General features: G+C 45.2%; 1 protein-coding gene across 8 annotated transcripts in view; it reads right to left on the minus strand.

The window, feature by feature from the left end:
* Nucleotides 1-17662, minus strand: part of GRIP2 (glutamate receptor interacting protein 2) — a 289298-nt gene that overhangs the window by 70203 nt on the left and 201433 nt on the right. Inside the window, exon 1 of one of the 8 annotated variants that reach the window (XM_074913848.1) lies at nucleotides 16329-16437. The exons of the other annotated variants lie outside the window; for them this stretch is intronic. Coding sequence (XP_074769949.1) covers nucleotides 16329-16368 — 40 coding nt within the window. The 5' untranslated portion in view covers nucleotides 16369-16437. Of the gene's footprint in view, nucleotides 1-16328; nucleotides 16438-17662 lie in introns of those variants that run through there. 8 annotated transcript variants of the gene reach the window in all.

A 17662-nucleotide genomic window follows, 5' to 3' on the forward strand; every position in this document is an offset into this window, starting at 1 on the left:
GAGAGGACAGCCACACCGTACAAGAACCATGTTTTCTGCAACAAAGTCCTCGCCCCAGAGACAACAACAGAACTTTCTCTCATTTTCCCAGCTACTTCTGGTAGAAAAAAAATAAATCTCAAGAATGTTATCAACCTGCTGCCAGTACCTGTGTCGGCCCCGCTGTGACGACGTTGCACTCCCTTCCCCAGGCTGGGAACGTGCTCCACTGCCTGCAGCTTCTTGTGCCGTCAGAGATTTTGGTGGCATCTCCTCCATCCATTTGTGCAGTCATTGCTCCTGGCATCTGAGCCAGGGAGAACTTGTGCAAACTTCGAGGTTATTGCAAGAGGAAGTTATACTTCTTAATTTCCTCTCCCTGATACAAACAGCATGAAATTCATCTCCCCACACCCTCCACGTCTCCCCTTCTTTTCTTCTAAAGCCTGCAGTCATTTATCTACCAACCCTTCTAAGGCATGTATAATTTCATAACCACCTGCTGCTTTATTCACAGGAAACAGATCTATAAAAGATACAATAGCCTATTGTTCAATAGAAAATTCTGTGCTTTGTTCTTCTATTTTTTTCTTTTTAATAAGAAACCAAAATTACTTTTAAAGGAACAATTTGTTTCTAGCAACCATTTTCAACCAGAAATTATGTAGATAGTTATTTGCATAGCAGTAGCCTTTATGAGAACATGCCTCTGTTATCAAGCAGGTTGGCTTCCAAGGGATACCAGAGAGTATTTCTTCCCCTCTGCAAGCCCTCAGCAGATACGTAACACTGACGGAATAAGACTCTTGTTTGTCATGGAGAAGTGAAAAGGGTTTCAGCATTTAGTAAACAAGTAAAAGATCTCATTTTTGTGCATGTGTGCACATGCACAAAGCCCGGAGAGCCAGGCTTTGGAAAGCTATAACTTGCATCAACTTTCACAGGATATTAAACATCATCCAAAGACTGATCCAAGTCCCATCTGATAAGAATAAACGCTGGACCCGACTTGCAATGCCGAAATCCGGTACTCCTCGTGCTTTCTTTAAATACATGACGTTCCATAAAAAAGCATAAAAGGGGAAGAAATGAAAAAGACATGATTTAAGAATCTGCAGTCAACCTGCCATTCCACTCATGTCTTTTATATACCAGAGACATTGCTCCAACGCATTGTCTGTCACCCATTATTGCTTTGGAAGCCAGTGCAGAGGAACTTTATTTATCTAATCAGCGCATCTGAGGGACTGCGCAATAGAGTACCTGGAAGCAGTTCTTAATTTCCACTCAAGCTGTACTGAGAGATGGAATCAAAAATACTTGAAAAAGTTACTAGAATTTTTTATTAAACCCAGCTCCATTTTTTTTGCTTGATTTTCTGTAAAAATTAATTTCACATGCTGTCTGCACATCCATCCATCTTCACTGTCCTGCTGTACCTGTGGAACCCAACGGCCAATATCCCTCAACCTTGGGGGCAGACAGAGCAGCCTGAAAGAGGATTATAGTCCTGTAACTTTCATTAAAATTGTGTTTTCAGTAGGAAAGACCCAAATTATTGCTCTCAGCAAAGCAAAGAGCTGCTGTGCAAACCACCTCTAGACCAGCTTCACCACTCATTTTCCTTGGCATGGCACGGAGGAGAATTAGGGATACTGGATGCAAAACTGTTGAAAATAAGGGTTCTTTCGCTCTTCTGCTCACAGAGGAGCTTATGTTGTTCTTCTGAAGTAATGTGATTTCTTTTCTTTAATTTAAAAATATCAGGGACAACTTTTTCCCCATTCTGGTGAGGTTATGCTTTTGCGTATTAAGTTAGGCTTATTAAGAGCTTCTTGAAGAATAGCATAGGCTGGGCCTGCAGCACAAAGAGCTTTTCCAAACAAAATTCAAAAGTCTTCACTTTTATCCACCTCTTCCAAAGCATCCTCTAAAAACATCCATACCAAAAAGGTCCCTTTTCACTCAGTGAGCCCTCTCCCATTTGCTTTTCTTAAGTGCTCCCCAGCAAGATTTAAATTTCTAGTATTAAAGAATAAAAATAAAGTGAGAAAGGGAGAGAGTCTTCCCTTTCTGCAATCCCTCTTACCCTCCCAGGCATTTTCAGACAGCTTCATCAGTTTATATTTATGAGTGACTGAGCGGCAGGGGAAACTGTGCAGTTTCTCCCCCTCTTGCAGGTCACATTTGCACGCACAGACACACACACACATTATATGTGGTAATGTTGTGCACTGGGAACAAGAACAGTGGAGAAACCAAGTCAATGAGATTATCATTCCTCAATAGTTCTAGTGCCTGAAATGATGTTATTAAAGTTACATTTTCCAGTCAATCTGGCAATTTCTCTTATTAAGCAGCGTAGACTGTACTGGGAAGAGCCCAACAATAAGCCAGGAAGATGAAATATTGCTGATATACTGATTGCGTTATCTGAAGAAACTACCTTTCAAGAGTAAAAATTAAAGAGGAATAAGATACGTTTTCAGACTGATCTTTCATGAAAGTTATTCAAGTGAGCAATTGTAATATGGTGAGAAATGACCGATAAAGTCTAACATCATTCCCAGGGAAGAATGCCTCTCTAGATACAACTGGGTTTATTAATCTATGCAGCAGGCAGCAGTAAATCCTAGCTAGTAAGGGAATACAATTCCCCCTATTAACTCCACATAAGCTTCCAAACTTTTTCTTGAATATGGAGATGGATAAGAAATGCAGCCTGCTGAATCCGAACCCTGGGGACTTCCCTTCTTTCAAGCACCAAATGCCATGCTAAGTGACTGTGGAGTGAAATCAAATAAAAAAGACAGCTCTATTGTGGCTTTTCAATTGAAATGAAATTAAATACTGTCAGTTTATTAGACGTCAACACTCATATCACTGGTGCCACCTAAACCTAGCAGCCACTATTATCTGCTTGTTTAAAAACTCTGGAGTTAGTCAAAAAAGGGAAAACAAACTTTGTTTTAATGAAAACCATCATGACTGCATTTGCTGCACAGGGTTTGGCATTAAGCTGCCTCCCAACTGGGAAGGTTTGTCAAAAGATACACCCAAGCAGGGAAAGCTTTTATCTTTGACATGTATCAATAGTTAAATCCAAAAAAATTTATCAACGTGCATATTACAAAATATTTTGTCTTGGGGGTTTTTACCGTCTTACGTAACACTGGGCTTGGACCCAAGAGAGGTCCAGGGAGGAGATGGGAGGACAGGACTCAGGAGCCATTGGCAGTGCCAAGAACTGAGCACCCTCATGCACGGCCTGGGTGTGAATATGCAGCAGAAATCAACAGCTTGGGGATGACAGAACAGGTAGAAATCAGAATTTCCACCTTTTGAAATGGAGATCAATTTGCTACAGTGATAGTGATAGTAAATTCTTTGACCTATTTTGCTTTTTACAAACTCCCTTTTGGTTTCTATGATCTTGGCTTTAAAAACGGTACCTGTTGTCTTCCATCCTCCAAGATCTTCTAAGAGAACTGTCAAATCAAGAGGTCGTTCACTTCCCAGGGAGGGGTTTAAGAAGCACAAGGTAGGGCTGCATTGAAGGCAATCTGATCTGGTGCGTGAGCATGGCAGGAGAGCACGGAACTCTTTAGTGAAGAGATAAGAGAGCCAGAATTTGGGAAGGAAAGCTCTAGAGATTCATCCTAGATGTTGGAACATCTAGCCATGTCCTCTGTGCATCTCCTCTCCACTGAATGAAAAGAATTAACCTCCTGGATATTGTGTTACAGGGTGCCCTGTCACGACGGACAGGCATCTTTCTAAAAATCATCTGGCACCCCTTAGAGGATTCAGAGCACAGTTCACAGTAACGGGTCTAAGGTCTTTCACCTCTACTATGCAGAGAGGTAAACTGGATTTTGAATGGCTCGTTCAGGCTAAAAACAATCCAGCCTAAAAAAAAAAAAAAAAAAAAAAAAAAAAAGGTGAAGGTGCTATTTGGGCTAAAGTTGGTTGAAAAGAAAAATCACAGTTCAGTGAAAAGGTCATTTTTGTCCACAAGAAGACTCTTCTGTGATTCTGGCCAGCTCAGAGCTTGAGATCCCACCACAAAGCAGGAGGATACATCAGTATTTCTGCAGCAGAGACAAAAAGCAATGAGTGTCCAGGTTCTCTGAATTGCCTTTTTCTGCTGAAAGATGCTCAATTTCAAACAGAGGAAAACTGGAATACCCACTCCCCAACATATATACAGATGGGAACAGATAGAGCATGAGTTTTGAAATAAAAGTGGGAGTAACAAAAACTATCATTGGATATTCTTCAGTTTGTAAATTAGTGGGTTGAGACAAGAGTTTTTTCTTCTGGGCTTTGCTGCAGCCAGGTAACTTCTGCCAGTTCAGTGGGGAAGTAGCCAAGAGCAAACCTCCTGTAGAAGGCAGTAGATAGGGCAGAGGAAAAGCCACTGAATTCAGAGGAGGTGGCAACAAAACACTGTGCCAGCGTTCAGCCTGGTAACCCTTTCTGAAGAGAGACTCACTACAGTTGTAATACCTTTTTTTTTGTTTTACTTCTACAGCCCTTCCAAGAAACCCCATGTTACAGAAAGAAATTACATGCTTCCAAAGGCATACATAAAATTTTAGCACTTGTGCTAAATTTACAGCACACAACATAGAGCGCAACTAGGAGTGGTTAACCAATCCTAAGGACACCTGCTAGAAAATCTAAGTCCATAGATGAGGAGTTGAGGAAAACCCCTTCTTACACTGAATCACATCCTGCTTCTCTGCTGATCTCCAGAAGGAACATCAGTTTGACATGGGCAACCCCAGTAGCAGCAAGATTTAACAAAGGGTGGGCAAGGGGAGCCCAGCAGCGCTGCTGCGAGGAAGGTCAGCCTGCCACTTCACCAGGTTAGCACCCGCTCTCTGCTCCCAATTACAAGTCTGCTCTTGCTCAGGAAAAAGCCCCAGAAAATGAAATGAGGAATCAAAATTGGGAGATTTGCTGTGTCAGTTCAAGAGGGGGATGAGATTGCGATGGGTCCACGTGTGGTGTGAATCAATCTCAGTGCCAACAGCAATAAGAACATCCATGCAAACCACAAGAAAACAAAACAAATCAAAAAGACCCCAGGCAAATCAGGCAACAGAAGAGATGTGTTTCAATGAGTAACATTTAATAAAAGCATAAGCCAGGGATCAAGGGGTGGACAGAGAAAACAGATCCATACAAAACCTAAAGGATGCCATCAGCACAAGCATAAAAAAGTCCAATAAACTATGAGAAGCAGACAGCAAAACTGTCCACAACCTCATTTGCTATTGCACTGATCTTATCATCGCAAGTAGTTTTAGCTTCAAAAGGAGCTATGACAAATCAGAGCAGCCCTGCTGAACCAGGACAACCCTGGCTAAGGGTGGCCTGTGGCCGGGTGCACGCTCAGCCCCAGCTGCAGTGAGGTGACAAGGCTCAGGGGCTTTGCTGCCTGTGGGGAGGGAATAAACCATCCTGACCCAGCAGAGAGCAGACGGAGCAAGCCCTCATCTTTCTTTAAAGCAAGGGGGGGGCCTAAATCTTCAACAGCTTTTCCATCATCCCGTGGGCCAGGGCACCAAGGTACCTCACAGCCAGGTTTGTCAGCGATGCTGCAATGGGGCAATTCCCCAGCTGGAGCCCCCAGCTCACAGTGCAGCCCCCAGGGTCTGGGAAGCCCTTTTAGGGGGACTGCAAAGACAGGCAGCACTGCTGGAAGATGGCATCGTATGAGAAGATTGCAGCAGGTTGCAAATCAGGTGCTTTATCCTGGATTTGCACTGCATTCTGATGCAAAGTGCTTAAAAGCCAGTGGGAGTCAAGAAATAAGGAAGAAGTTCCAGACAGCATTAACTATTTTAAAAGAAAGATTTCCGGCACCCCATTTAGACTTGTTTCCAGCTTATCCACGAAGCTCTGCTAAACCCTACTAAGACTTAATTCCCATAAATGTGATTCTCCCCTCAGTGTTTAGCTAAGTAGCAATGTTTCAAAAAAAGTAAATACCAAATCGTGGGAGTTGGATTATTCATTCATGGGGCAAAAGCCATTATATATGAATATATACAGATGTTCCCCCTTCATGGCTGATCTAAATGTATGTAGATTTTAGACTGACACACAAACCATCTATTATGCAATGGCCTGGGTACGCGGCTGGGCTGCTTTTATCCTCGACTGTGTCAGGAGGATTCACAGGAGCTGTGTGAGAGATGGAATAAGCTTAGAGTTAAAAGCCTGAAGAAAGTTTAAGCAAGAGACTTGCTTAAAATGAAAGGAGGGAGGGAGAAGGAGAGAAATCAAAGAGCCGGGGAATATCAGATTTAGCTGGACAACAAGATGAAATAAGAAAGTTTCAAAGCTCAAAGTTATTTGATGTTGGAACTGGTGTGGTTTGACCCCATCACACCAGCTGTTAAAAATTTCCCTGAATTGCCCATTAAATCTTGCTTCCAACAAGCTCTGCTCCTGTTTTTGCCCCACTTCTTGCTTCCCATCAAGCCCTGCCTTGGCTGCAGGCTCTGCAGACATCCCATCCTCCAAACAGGCTGGTGTCCAAGGATCAGCACAGCACCACCGCCATGAAAGCAAACATCTGTTTAGTCTGAAGGACAGATGAGACCCCGCTCCGGCAGAGTTATTAATATGCTCCAGCTGTTTTATGTAGCTGCCTTCATACAAACTGTCTGTACAAAGTTGCTTCACACTGCATGGGTGATGCCACGCAGGTGGAGAACCCAGTCTCAACTATAGCCAGCATAAGAATTCCCAAAAGGCAGGAAACTCTGCGTGAAAATCTGAACGAACTGCTGCAAGCTGGGCTCTGCCACCCTTGGAAAGGCTCACAAGAGATGCTCGCTCTTGTGAGTACCTGTGAGCAAACAGGGACAGCCTTGGGATTTTCACACGGAAAGCCTGCTCTGTGCAGAATTCCAGCCCCACAGTTCTGTGGGTTAATTTTCCCTTTGGGATTTTTTATAAATTTTAAATCCAAAATCATCCCAGCCACAGGATTAGCCAGGAGTGGGGTGCCAACCCCAGGAGCCACAGGCTGGGGAACAGGGGTCACTGGAGAAAACAGCACTCGCAATTTGGTGAGAGCCCAATCTCTCCTGAGCATCAGAGAAAGCCACGGGGACAGGCTCATGGCAGACTCACGCCCAGGACTGGGAAAAAGTCATTTCTGCATCGCCCTAGGCAGATACTTGCTCCCCCTTTGAACAAGGGTTGAACCTGGATGAGACAAGGCAGAGGCACAGGAGGACCCCCGGGGTTGGGCTGAGCAGCCCCCAGCGGCACAGTTCTGCCTGCAGCCCCCAGACCTGCCTTCTCCCCACACCCTGCAACCCGAGGCTCGGCATGTTTATATCTAGATAAGGACAAATGCCTGAAAAGATGCAAGACACACCTAAAAAGATGCGGCTGGGAGTTTTACAGCTTACAGAGGATAAGAAGTAGCGATGAATTTGGGGAAAAATCAGATGTAGCTAAAGATCTCAGAGTCTTAGGAAAAAAGGAGACTCATGTGATAGCCCTTCTGCACTCAGGAACACAGACCATTAAGTGTAATGCTTCACATTATGCTTCCCAAATACCTACTTAATTTTGATTCAACAAGGCACTTGTGCTAATAAAAATTAAAACCAGCAGGTTCTGTCGAGTGTGTAATAGATGTGTGGAACAGCAGCATGTGCAGGTATATCTAAAATTAACTACAAATACGAAAATTGACTATTTCCAAACCTGGAGAAGTCTGGGGAACGCTGCAATCACTGGATGCGTGTGCCTGACTGTAGGGTCCTGTGCAGGTGCCTGCCCAGCCCCTCACCACACCGAGGGTCCTTGGGGTTAGGGGGGAACATCCCAGCACCAGGCACCTCCCGTTCCCACCGCGCTAACCTCCACATGGAGTCTGGATGTCTCCGGGAGCAGATACTGCCAAGCGCTTACCTCTTGCCACTGTCTGCCAGACCCAAAGGCAGCTGCCAAGTGATACATTTCCACCATTATTGCACAAGTACGAATGTCCACGGGTCTGTCCTGGTGCAAGAGAGCTGAGTGTGTGCACAGGGTGATGAGAGAGAAGAGACTGGCTCCGTGAACATTAGATAAAGCAGATCCAGTTAATGATTAAACACACATGATTGTTTGCTTATAAAACGCAGTGTCACATAAATCTGCTAGGAGCTAATTGCCTATTATAGCTCATGGTACTGCTTGAGTCGGCTGCTGAATGATAACGGGACTTTTAGAAAGGAGAGAAAGCCAGCAGAGCTCCACTCGCTCACCTCTGCCGCAGCCTCCAAAACGTTTTGTTTTCCAGTTCCTGCAAGGTGAATACTTACCCCCCCTCTAAGTGATGGGGTCCCTCTGCCAAGCTCGCTTGAGGGGAAGGTAGGAGGGAAATTGAAACACAAGGGGGTAGAGGAATTGCTTTGATTCTTCTTTAAGTTGTTATTATTAATAACCAACTTCTCTTTGTACTCACAGGTACGAGGATTACAAGTCACCTGGGCTGTTTGATCAGGATCTATAATATATACCTGAGCATCTTCCCACTGATTTCCCGGGATTTCTGTGGCTCTATCTCAAGGCCCTGTCTAGTCCATTCGTTCCTACATCGCACACTAACACCTGATCCCCATGCATGGCTTTGTTGGGTGCTGCAGAGGGGTTGGCTGAGGATGAACCTGCAGAGAATCTGCCCAGAGATCCCCTCCGTGCCCGGGGGGCTGCAGGGCTGCAAGTTCATGGTACTCCTGCTGCACAAGCAACAGAGCGCAGCGTTTCATGGCAGGAAGGAATACAATCTGTTTACACAGTAGGTTATATAGGAAATGTATTGTGTTATTGAAAAAAAAAAACCAACCAAACCTCTAGCAAAACATTCATCTTAAGCCACAAGTTTAATCCTACCCAAACGGCACTGCATTCCACAAAGAAATTGTCCTCTATAAATCACTGGGGCAGGAGCAGGCCACGTCCCTCACATTTCAGACTGAACCATCCACTGCCATAACAACCCCATAAGGATCAGCAGGCCTGCCAACAGCAGGGAAGGAGGGGATCTGAGACCTTGTGGAGAAGCAGATTTATTGCTGGGACAACTCCACTGAGGCTGGCGGCACAACAGTGGGGACCTGATAGAGGTTTGACTCAGGCCTTCATCATTTGCATGGTTGTGCATACGGTTGCTCACAGACAGAGGAGCAGATCCATGACTTAGCTGGGCTTTTTGGCTGAGAAAAGCAGCTGACTGGAGCTATGCCATCCCACCCTTGCTACAGCGAGAGCTCCTGCAGGGCAGCGGATGGGTGTGCTGGACCTGTGGGCTCCCCAGGCACCAAGAGGGCTTGGAGGAGGGAGCAGAAGCTGGGAGGGAAGAGTTATTTGGGATACTGAGCAAGTCACTTTGCTCAATAGCTGCAAACAACTTGGCATACAACCTCCAAAACAGCAGCAGACACCAGATCAGGGCCCCACCTCCCTCCTTTGGGGAAGAGGAGGGTGCAATGAAGCAGAAGGATGCAGCAAGTCCCATTTTCATCCATACACCAGGGCAGCAAGGAGCCAGATCTTACTCTTACCAGCACAAGTTCCTGCCTCCCAGGACAAGAGCGTATTTATGGTCTTTGTAACTGCTCCTGCACAGCCCTTCTCGCCTTAACACCAACATTGTTCTCCCCAAACCTGAGCCAGCTGCTTACAGCTTCATTAGGATGTACCACGTGAGTGTTAATCATACACTGAGACTGGAAGCTAGAGGACTGCTGGGAAGAAAACCGCAACCCTTCTACCTCTCTAACATGGTTTCATGAACCTGCACAATAAGAAATAGATCAGTTGTGAGGCACGATTAAGTGGAATCATGTCTTCATCTTTTAGCTGTACTAAATAATTTACAAGGCCATTTTGAGACTGACATGCAAAACAGTTTAACAATGATTTAACAAGTAAGTATGATATTCCATCCTTTCATGGTTTCCAGGTGTTGGGACCAATTTACTTCACAGCAATTTTAATTTCTGGGCCCTTTTTTTCCCTCCTCCCCACAAAAACCTGCAGCTGCCAACTATGCTGGCATCTACAGCAGCTAGGAAACGAATTTCCCTGTGAAGCAAATTCTTCCAGGATGAACTGAATGAAGGCAGAGCTCATAATTGCACATTACTGAAAACATTTCTGATAAAAAATTGGGGAGATATTTTTATCCACATCTCCAGTTGAAAATTGCTGGGAAAGATGCTTTTGAAAAGCCATCATCTCCAAGCATGTAATTATCAGATCCTTGAACAAAAACACACGGTCAAAAGAAAAAAAAATACTTTCATTGAAATAAAAAATTGGGGATGGCAATTGTTGGGAATGGAAGGAGATAAATTCTTCATCCTGTGTGATTGTGCACATCTCTTAAGTTACCAGACTGATTTGTACATCCACAGATTAATAAATTTGGCAGCTGAGAACGTCAAGCTTGGTTAGTAATTTTTTTGTTGTTGTTATGAACAGAATAATAATAATATTTTTTAAAAATCAGAAGCAGACTGGCAGTCAGACTGTCACAGACCCAGAATTTCCTAACTCCCACTTAAGCACGCTTGTCTTGAAACAGCATTCTGCCACCCTGAACAGACAGCCATACAATGACCTGGGGGTCCTATCCTATCAAGGCTTAAGACCATGCCTACCCTGATGGGATTACTCACACGCTAAAAATTATGCAGTAGCTGAACTGACAGCTGAAAAGAGCCTTAAATGTTCTCATGCCTGCTAGCATTCAATTGTCAATTGATGAACATTGCTAAATATTTATTTTTGCTCTACTTTCTCTCCTCCAATTCTGCACCAACACCTCTTCCTGATTATCATTACTTGTTAGCTTTAATTGTTTCTTTTGTTTGCAGCACCTACACATGCCTAAACACAAAAGCATAGGCACGCTTCCCTCTAAACTTGTCCAACACCTTTTTTTGACCTCCTGAGTAAAATTGCATATGGTTTTCATCCTTGAGTTAAGTAGATAATATCACAAGCAACAAACATTGGCATCCACACACAAGCACCAGTTTTAACAGTCCATTTTCAAAATAAATCAAATCCTACATGCCCTAACATATGCAAATGCTTTGGCAGCGTGGTTATCTTTGGCTTATATGGATTAACAAAATAGAACAAACATTATACAGAAGAAACGGACATAAAGCCAAAAGCAAGGCTTAACGCACCACATGAAATTCAGTCCCCTACTATGGGTCACTCAAAGCCAGAGTGCACCTCTTCCAGCAGTAATGAGTTTTTCTTAAGAAGGTTGGCAGGGAGGCAAATATCTGGGCTAGAAACTGGACTCCAACCATTAGAGCTGGAGAGGAAACCTCAATAGTAGCTGTTCAGCTGACACTATGGACTGACACTTTTATTAAATCTGCCTGGCCTTTGCTTTGGAAAACATCCTTCTACCAACAAATGTGTACTAATGAGAGGTACATGAGCACAACCTTTTAAGAGGAAAACCTCTGTAACCTCCATATGGGAGGGGAAAAAATTAATAAAAATAGAATTTCTACAGGCCATGAAAAGTTGTAGGAAATTACTTTAGTCTCTTTTCTGCTATAAAAAGTAATTTTGGTGGAATGGGTCTTCTCTAGAAAAGAGCAAGAACTCATTTCCACTCCACGAATCAGCTCATTAACAATGAAGACAGTCAACAAAACTTTAGAAATCTGGCCACTGAAGTCCTAGTCCCACCAGTAGGTTTCATTGTGATCTTATGGAAGATGGGCAAAACATCACAAGACTGCAGAAGAGCAAAATGCAATGTTCAACTTGAAAACAAAACAAACCAAACAGAAGTGATATCAGAGCAGGGGTGAGACAATGCCAAATCCATCACCTTCTCTTTCAGTTCCTGGAACGGACCATCGGTGTGTGAGCTGCTAAAAGAAGATGAGGAAGACTAACTGCAAACCTGGTTCTACCACAAATAAGTCATGTCCACTCAATTTCCTTCTATGACAGAGCAACATTTCTGGATAGAGAGAAAATGCAAGTTGTTATATCTCAATTTTAGAAATACTTCTGACACTGTTTCACATGCTATTTTTATAAGTATGTTTGGGAAGTAGGATACAGATGATTATGAAGTGTATGCAAAACTGATTGGAAAACCACACACTGAGAAAATTCATCAGTTGTTCACAATCAGAAGGGACGGATATATTAAACGAAGTTCTGCAGGGGCCCATCCCCAGTCTGGTAAGACTCCAGGTTCTCGTTACGTGACCTGGATGACTGCAGAGAGATTGCTCTTACTAAGTTTACTGACAGCCACCAGCTATGAGGGACTGGAAGCAGTCTGGGAAGCAAATTTTTAATCCAGAATGATTCATACACGTTTGAAAAAACAAATATACAATTCACGCAAGGAGCGTGCAAGCTACCAGACCTGGGCAAGAACAAGGATGGGGAAAAACTGTCTAAGTGACAGCTGAAGAAAAATTCTTCAGATACTGTGGGCTGCAAAATGTAATTCCATAATGCCATGTCGCGTGCAAGAAAAACAAACACCCTGGTACATACGAAGGTGGGTATAGCCTGCAAGATCTCTGAAATCATCCTTTCATTTTACTCAGCACTGATAAAAGCCGCAGCTTGAATGCAGTGCCTGGGTTTGGGTATCACAATTCAAGAAGGATCTGGTCCAGCTGGAGTTCATTGAGATTGAATCCATCCAGTCTGGTCAGATATCTAGAACCACAACTTCTCAGACTGGGAGGGGGAATGAGTCGTCTATGCTAAAGAGAAAAGAGGGAGGAGAAAGTGTTTTTGCTGTCTTCACACATTCAGAAGAGGGATGCACAGAGGGAAGTGCTGATCTGTCATCTGTGTTAGGACAGGAAGCAATGGCACCAAAATTGCAGATGCAGAAAGCTTTATTTAAGTCTAGTGAATGAATTTGAGCTGATGTGGCGTTTCCAGCATGGATGTATTTGAATGCAAGGTGGACAGATGATAAGGTAGGTACGGCCAGTATGGGCTCAGGACAGAGGAATGGCCCAGACAAACTCCACTCAGTTTTGGCTCAAGGAAATAAAGATCACTGTGATTCAGCTCCAGACCCAGGGATGTTTGTCTTGGTATGCACACCTCAGTTTCTTTTTTTCTTAATCTTTCATTTTGCTGCAATTGAGGCAAAGCTGACAAGTGACGTAAGCAGCTTGATGAGCAAGAGTTATATTAAATAGCACTATTGTGATAAATTCTTCAATAAGAAAGATAAAATCTTTCTTCCTAGGAGATTTATCTATGAAGATTTCCTCCCGTCTTATTCTAGCTCTTCACATTAGTTTTCTATCCCTTTCTGACATTTTTCTGTCTATTTCTCCCCGACTGGCAAGTGGGGAAGATGTGGGGCTATCACAGAACGCCACAGAACAGGGGACCTGATCCCCTGAAAACCAACAAGCAGGAAGGGGCAGATATCTATTAACAAGTCTCTTTTCCTGGCCATGCCCACCCTGCAAACAAAGGGTGCATCTTGCTGGTCAGGAAGAAGGCACAGGAAATTTGCACTGCTCTCCTTGGTCTGCAGAGGGTCCATGTCACACTAGAAGTGTGGCAACAAAAACCACCCCTAAAATCAAACAACAAACCTGAGTAGAAAAGCAGCGAACATCCTCATCTACTATCTTTATTTTTCCTTTGCCTTCTATACAAACCATATTTTAAGAAATAAAAAATAAAGAAGTCACCCAAATGCAAACATCTGAAACACAAAGGGTCTTCTGAAGTTGCCTGTGCTGTAGCAAATTAACCATTTAACTTGGGCTCATTTGTGATGGGATCCTCACCTGGTCACTTGGAGCAGCATGAAGGAGATTCGGTGAGCTCTGTCATTCTGCCCACCCCTGCAGTGATCCTGCAGTAAGGACTAACCGAACATGAAGTTTGCTAGAGCAAAACATAAGGGGTCTTCCCGGACTTCAGAAACACCAGAAAGCATTTCAGAGAAGTCCTCCAATTGTGAAATTGCAAGGTCTCTTGTGGAAACACACTCATACTGGTATCAGCAGAGCCACACACAAGCTTACTCTAACCAGAAGGTAAACGCTTCCCCCACCTTCTATAAAACATGACAGTTAGTTTGCATTTTCTGACCCTTCCATTCTGAAGGACAGACAAAAGCTCTGTATTATCAAGCTGTCCCATCTGAAAACTTCTGAGAGTAGCTGGGGAAGAGGAAAGAAAACACAAAGACTCTAATAGTGGTGGGCCCAGGAAGAACTTCTGAAATATTTGGATACCTCTTTGAAACAATCCATCTGGTTTCTGGTTTTGCCTATCACACTTGAAATGCTAAAATCATTGATGTGATAGCAATTCACTTTTTTACTTCCATCTCAGATGATTTCCAGATGAGATGAGTCTCATGAGAAAGCCACATTATCAGGAGAAAAACCACGTTAAGAACGAGCTGAGTGACCAAAAGAGAGCTCTCTTATATGTCAGCAAAGCCAAACTCAATGTGCTGTAATCAATCCTCCTCAAATCTTTTCTCTGTGCACTAAAATAACTGAGAAGAAAAGGGATGACAGATATGACATGAGATGGTTGCCCATCCTCTCTCTGTCTTTGCTCTGTGGTTCTTGCAAAGGATGGCCTCACCTGTGGGATGCTGAGGAAAAGAATATCTACTGGGTGATGGAAGCATGGGCTTGGACCTCAGGAGCACCACCAGCACGAGCTGTAAGGCTCTGACACCAGGGTGAAGAAGGCTTCCTTACAGCTCAGCGACTGCACCATTCCATTCTACAGGACAGAGCTATGCAGAGAACCCACCCTTAGAGGTTCTCCAAGAAAGGCTGGGGCCGAGATGAGAAATATTTCTCATTTGATCACCCAACACCCAGACAACATCGCCATTTGCAGCAACGTATGAAGCACCAGATGCCTCTGGTGAGACACTGGAGTGACTGGATGAATGACCCCTGGGGCTGGCGGCATCCAGGAGACTCCTCTGGCACAGACGGTGTCAGTCACCTCTGAGCTAGGGGCCCAGCTTGTGGCTCAGCCCCAAGAGCGATGTGAGCTCCTGCCAAGTTGTCTTTTGATCTTTTCATGGAACGGCTGCATTCCTGCCCTGTTAAATCACGCGCCCAGACTCCCTCTGCCTACCAGGACTCATCGCCATGTCTCAGGCAGCTTCAAAATAAGCCCCAGCCCCCAAACCACTCCTTGCTGGGCTGCTACAGTAGGTGGACATCGCATCTAGTCACCGTCCACAGGATTAGGCAACACAGCCAGGCTAAGCTGCTTTACACCTGGTTTATTTTACCCCTCAAATTTAGGGAGGGAAAACAATTTTCTAAAGTTAGGTTCATGCTTTAGGGCATCTTGAGGCCAAGGAGAGAACAAAGTCAGTCCCACTACACCACTTCAGGCAATGTAAAATTATTCAGAAACCATAAATTCCCTCTGTACTTCCAACTCCCATGTCTTTGCTTTGAGAAGGGAAACGGTTGCATCACAGCAGAAGAATAAGCTCCATGCAGTATATTTAGCTGCAACAAGCAGAGCTACAGCATGCAACAAAGTACCTGAATATTGCACCCAGTTCAAAATAGCAGAGCCTGTCCATCCTGGAAAGACTGGAGCCGTGATTTGGTAACTGTGCCCTCTGTAAAGGTGCCCTTCTACACTCATCTAGCCACTCTTGCAGAAATGAAATAGATTTTTTTATACTCCATGGTAATAGTGAATTGATCACCCCAGGTTTCTAAAACAGGGGTTAGCAGCTCATTGAAATGACAGATTTCTAGCAGGAGCTGAAATATTTATTAGATAGCAGTAGATAACCCCAGAGGTGGGGGTGATGGCAGTGGTCCCACCACGTTCAGCAGAGTCCCTCACCCCCGTCTTCCCCACCAGCCCTCTATTCACCATGGCCGAATGCCCAGCCCATTCACACACTTATCTGGACAAATAAAACAGCTACATTTCAATTTTGTTTTTTACAGAAAAACCCAGAACAGCCGTAAAGACTCCACAATACCGGATGCCTTAAGAACAGCCCGTGTCTGCCAATCTTCCCCTTCTCCACCTGGAAGGAGGGAGGCAGCCTGAAGGGTACTCTCCAGTGGTCACAGGGAGAAATTCTTTACTGAGAAGCAGAGATATATTTTGCAAATCAAAGCAATTAAGTCACAGTTTGTATGCAACGGTTTGGATTTGTAAAACCCCCTTCAAAGTATCACATGAAATTGTTAATGATATTTAAGGTGGTTAAAGGAAATCGGAGTAAACAAAAGTAAACTAGTGGAGAAGGAGGGGAAAAAAAAAATACAGAGGGGCTCACTCACCAAAGTCTGACTGCAAATCCTTTTTCAGTCCACAAAGCATGTCTGCTGTTATCTATCAAATCATTCAACTAATTGCAAGAGCCGCTCCCTTCTCTCTCCCTGCCCGCACTGGAGTCACTCCCCAGGCAGCTCGGGCTCACTTTCAGCTGCCTCCCCCAGCCGAGCGGGGCTGCAACGGCACACGCTGCTCCTCGGCAGGAAAATTTAAAAAAAAAAAAAAAAAAAAAAAAAAAATCGTCCTGGGCACTCCAGTTTGCGAGGACTCAAAAATGTGGCAATCCTTTAGAAAGAAATATCTTTACACGGCTGCTTAACGTGTGACTCGCCAGTCCTGTGTAGAAATAGGAAAATGAAGGATATAGTTTGTTGGTGTTTTTGGCTTTTTTAGCTGGTTCTAAAAATCCCGTGCTAGTTCTCTCGGCTCGACTGGCCATCAGGCATTGCAGAGCAAAAGTTAGAAGCGCAGTGATGAAACGGCACCGGCTGGCTGAAGGGGCGGCAGCCGCTGAGCCCGGGCTCCAGCAGATGCAGCAACCACCGGGCGTGGGGCTGCCCCCCGGCGGCGTTCAGTCCCTCCCGGGGTTCAGTCCCCCCCCGACGGGGTTCAATATTCCCCGGCGGGCTCCACTCACCCCCGGCGGGGCTCCCCCCCGCGCCCCCCCGGCCGGCAACGGGCATCGGCCCCGGGCGCCGGGCCGGCCCCTTCCTGCTTCAGCCCTGCCGGGGATGTCATGGGGATGTCAGGCAGCGGAAGGGGGGATAAAAAATTAAAAAAAAAAAAAAAAAAAAAAAAAAAAAGAAAGGCGGGCAGCCGGCGCCGCAGCAGAGGTAGCGCGGCCCCTCCGCGGAAGTTGGGCGGCCGCGGAGCTTCGCGCCACCAAGTTGCAGCAAGAGCAGCAGCGGGGCTGGGCGCAGGAGGCGGCTGCGGCTGCAGTATTGCCTGACACACTTTCCTCTCCCCCACCCCCTCTTGGCAAGTGCTCGCAGAGCCTCCGGCACCTTTCAAGGCAATGTCAAGCTGCTGTCAGAGCACTACGCTGCCTCCCAAACACACACGCTCGCAGCTCGCAGGGGAGTAAAGAAGCTGCAGTCTTGGGTCCTGCCTACCCCGGGTTCTGAGAACTCGGTTTAACCCCTTCTTAGGAAGGGCAGAGGAACCAGCACCGGCAAAACGCACGCAAGTCCTGTGCTAGGATTTGGGCGAGCGCTGGACAGCAGAGAGGCGTTGGGGGCAATGCTGGCCCCCCCCGGGTCACGGGGGATCCTGCCCCGCAGGGCTGCTTCCCCCAAACCGGCTGGGCCTGCACTGGAGCTTGAGGTGTACTGCTGGACTA

The sequence above is a fragment of the Athene noctua genome, chromosome 10 (genome assembly GCF_965140245.1).
Source record: "Athene noctua chromosome 10, bAthNoc1.hap1.1, whole genome shotgun sequence".
Lineage (NCBI taxonomy): Eukaryota > Metazoa > Chordata > Aves > Strigiformes > Strigidae > Athene > Athene noctua.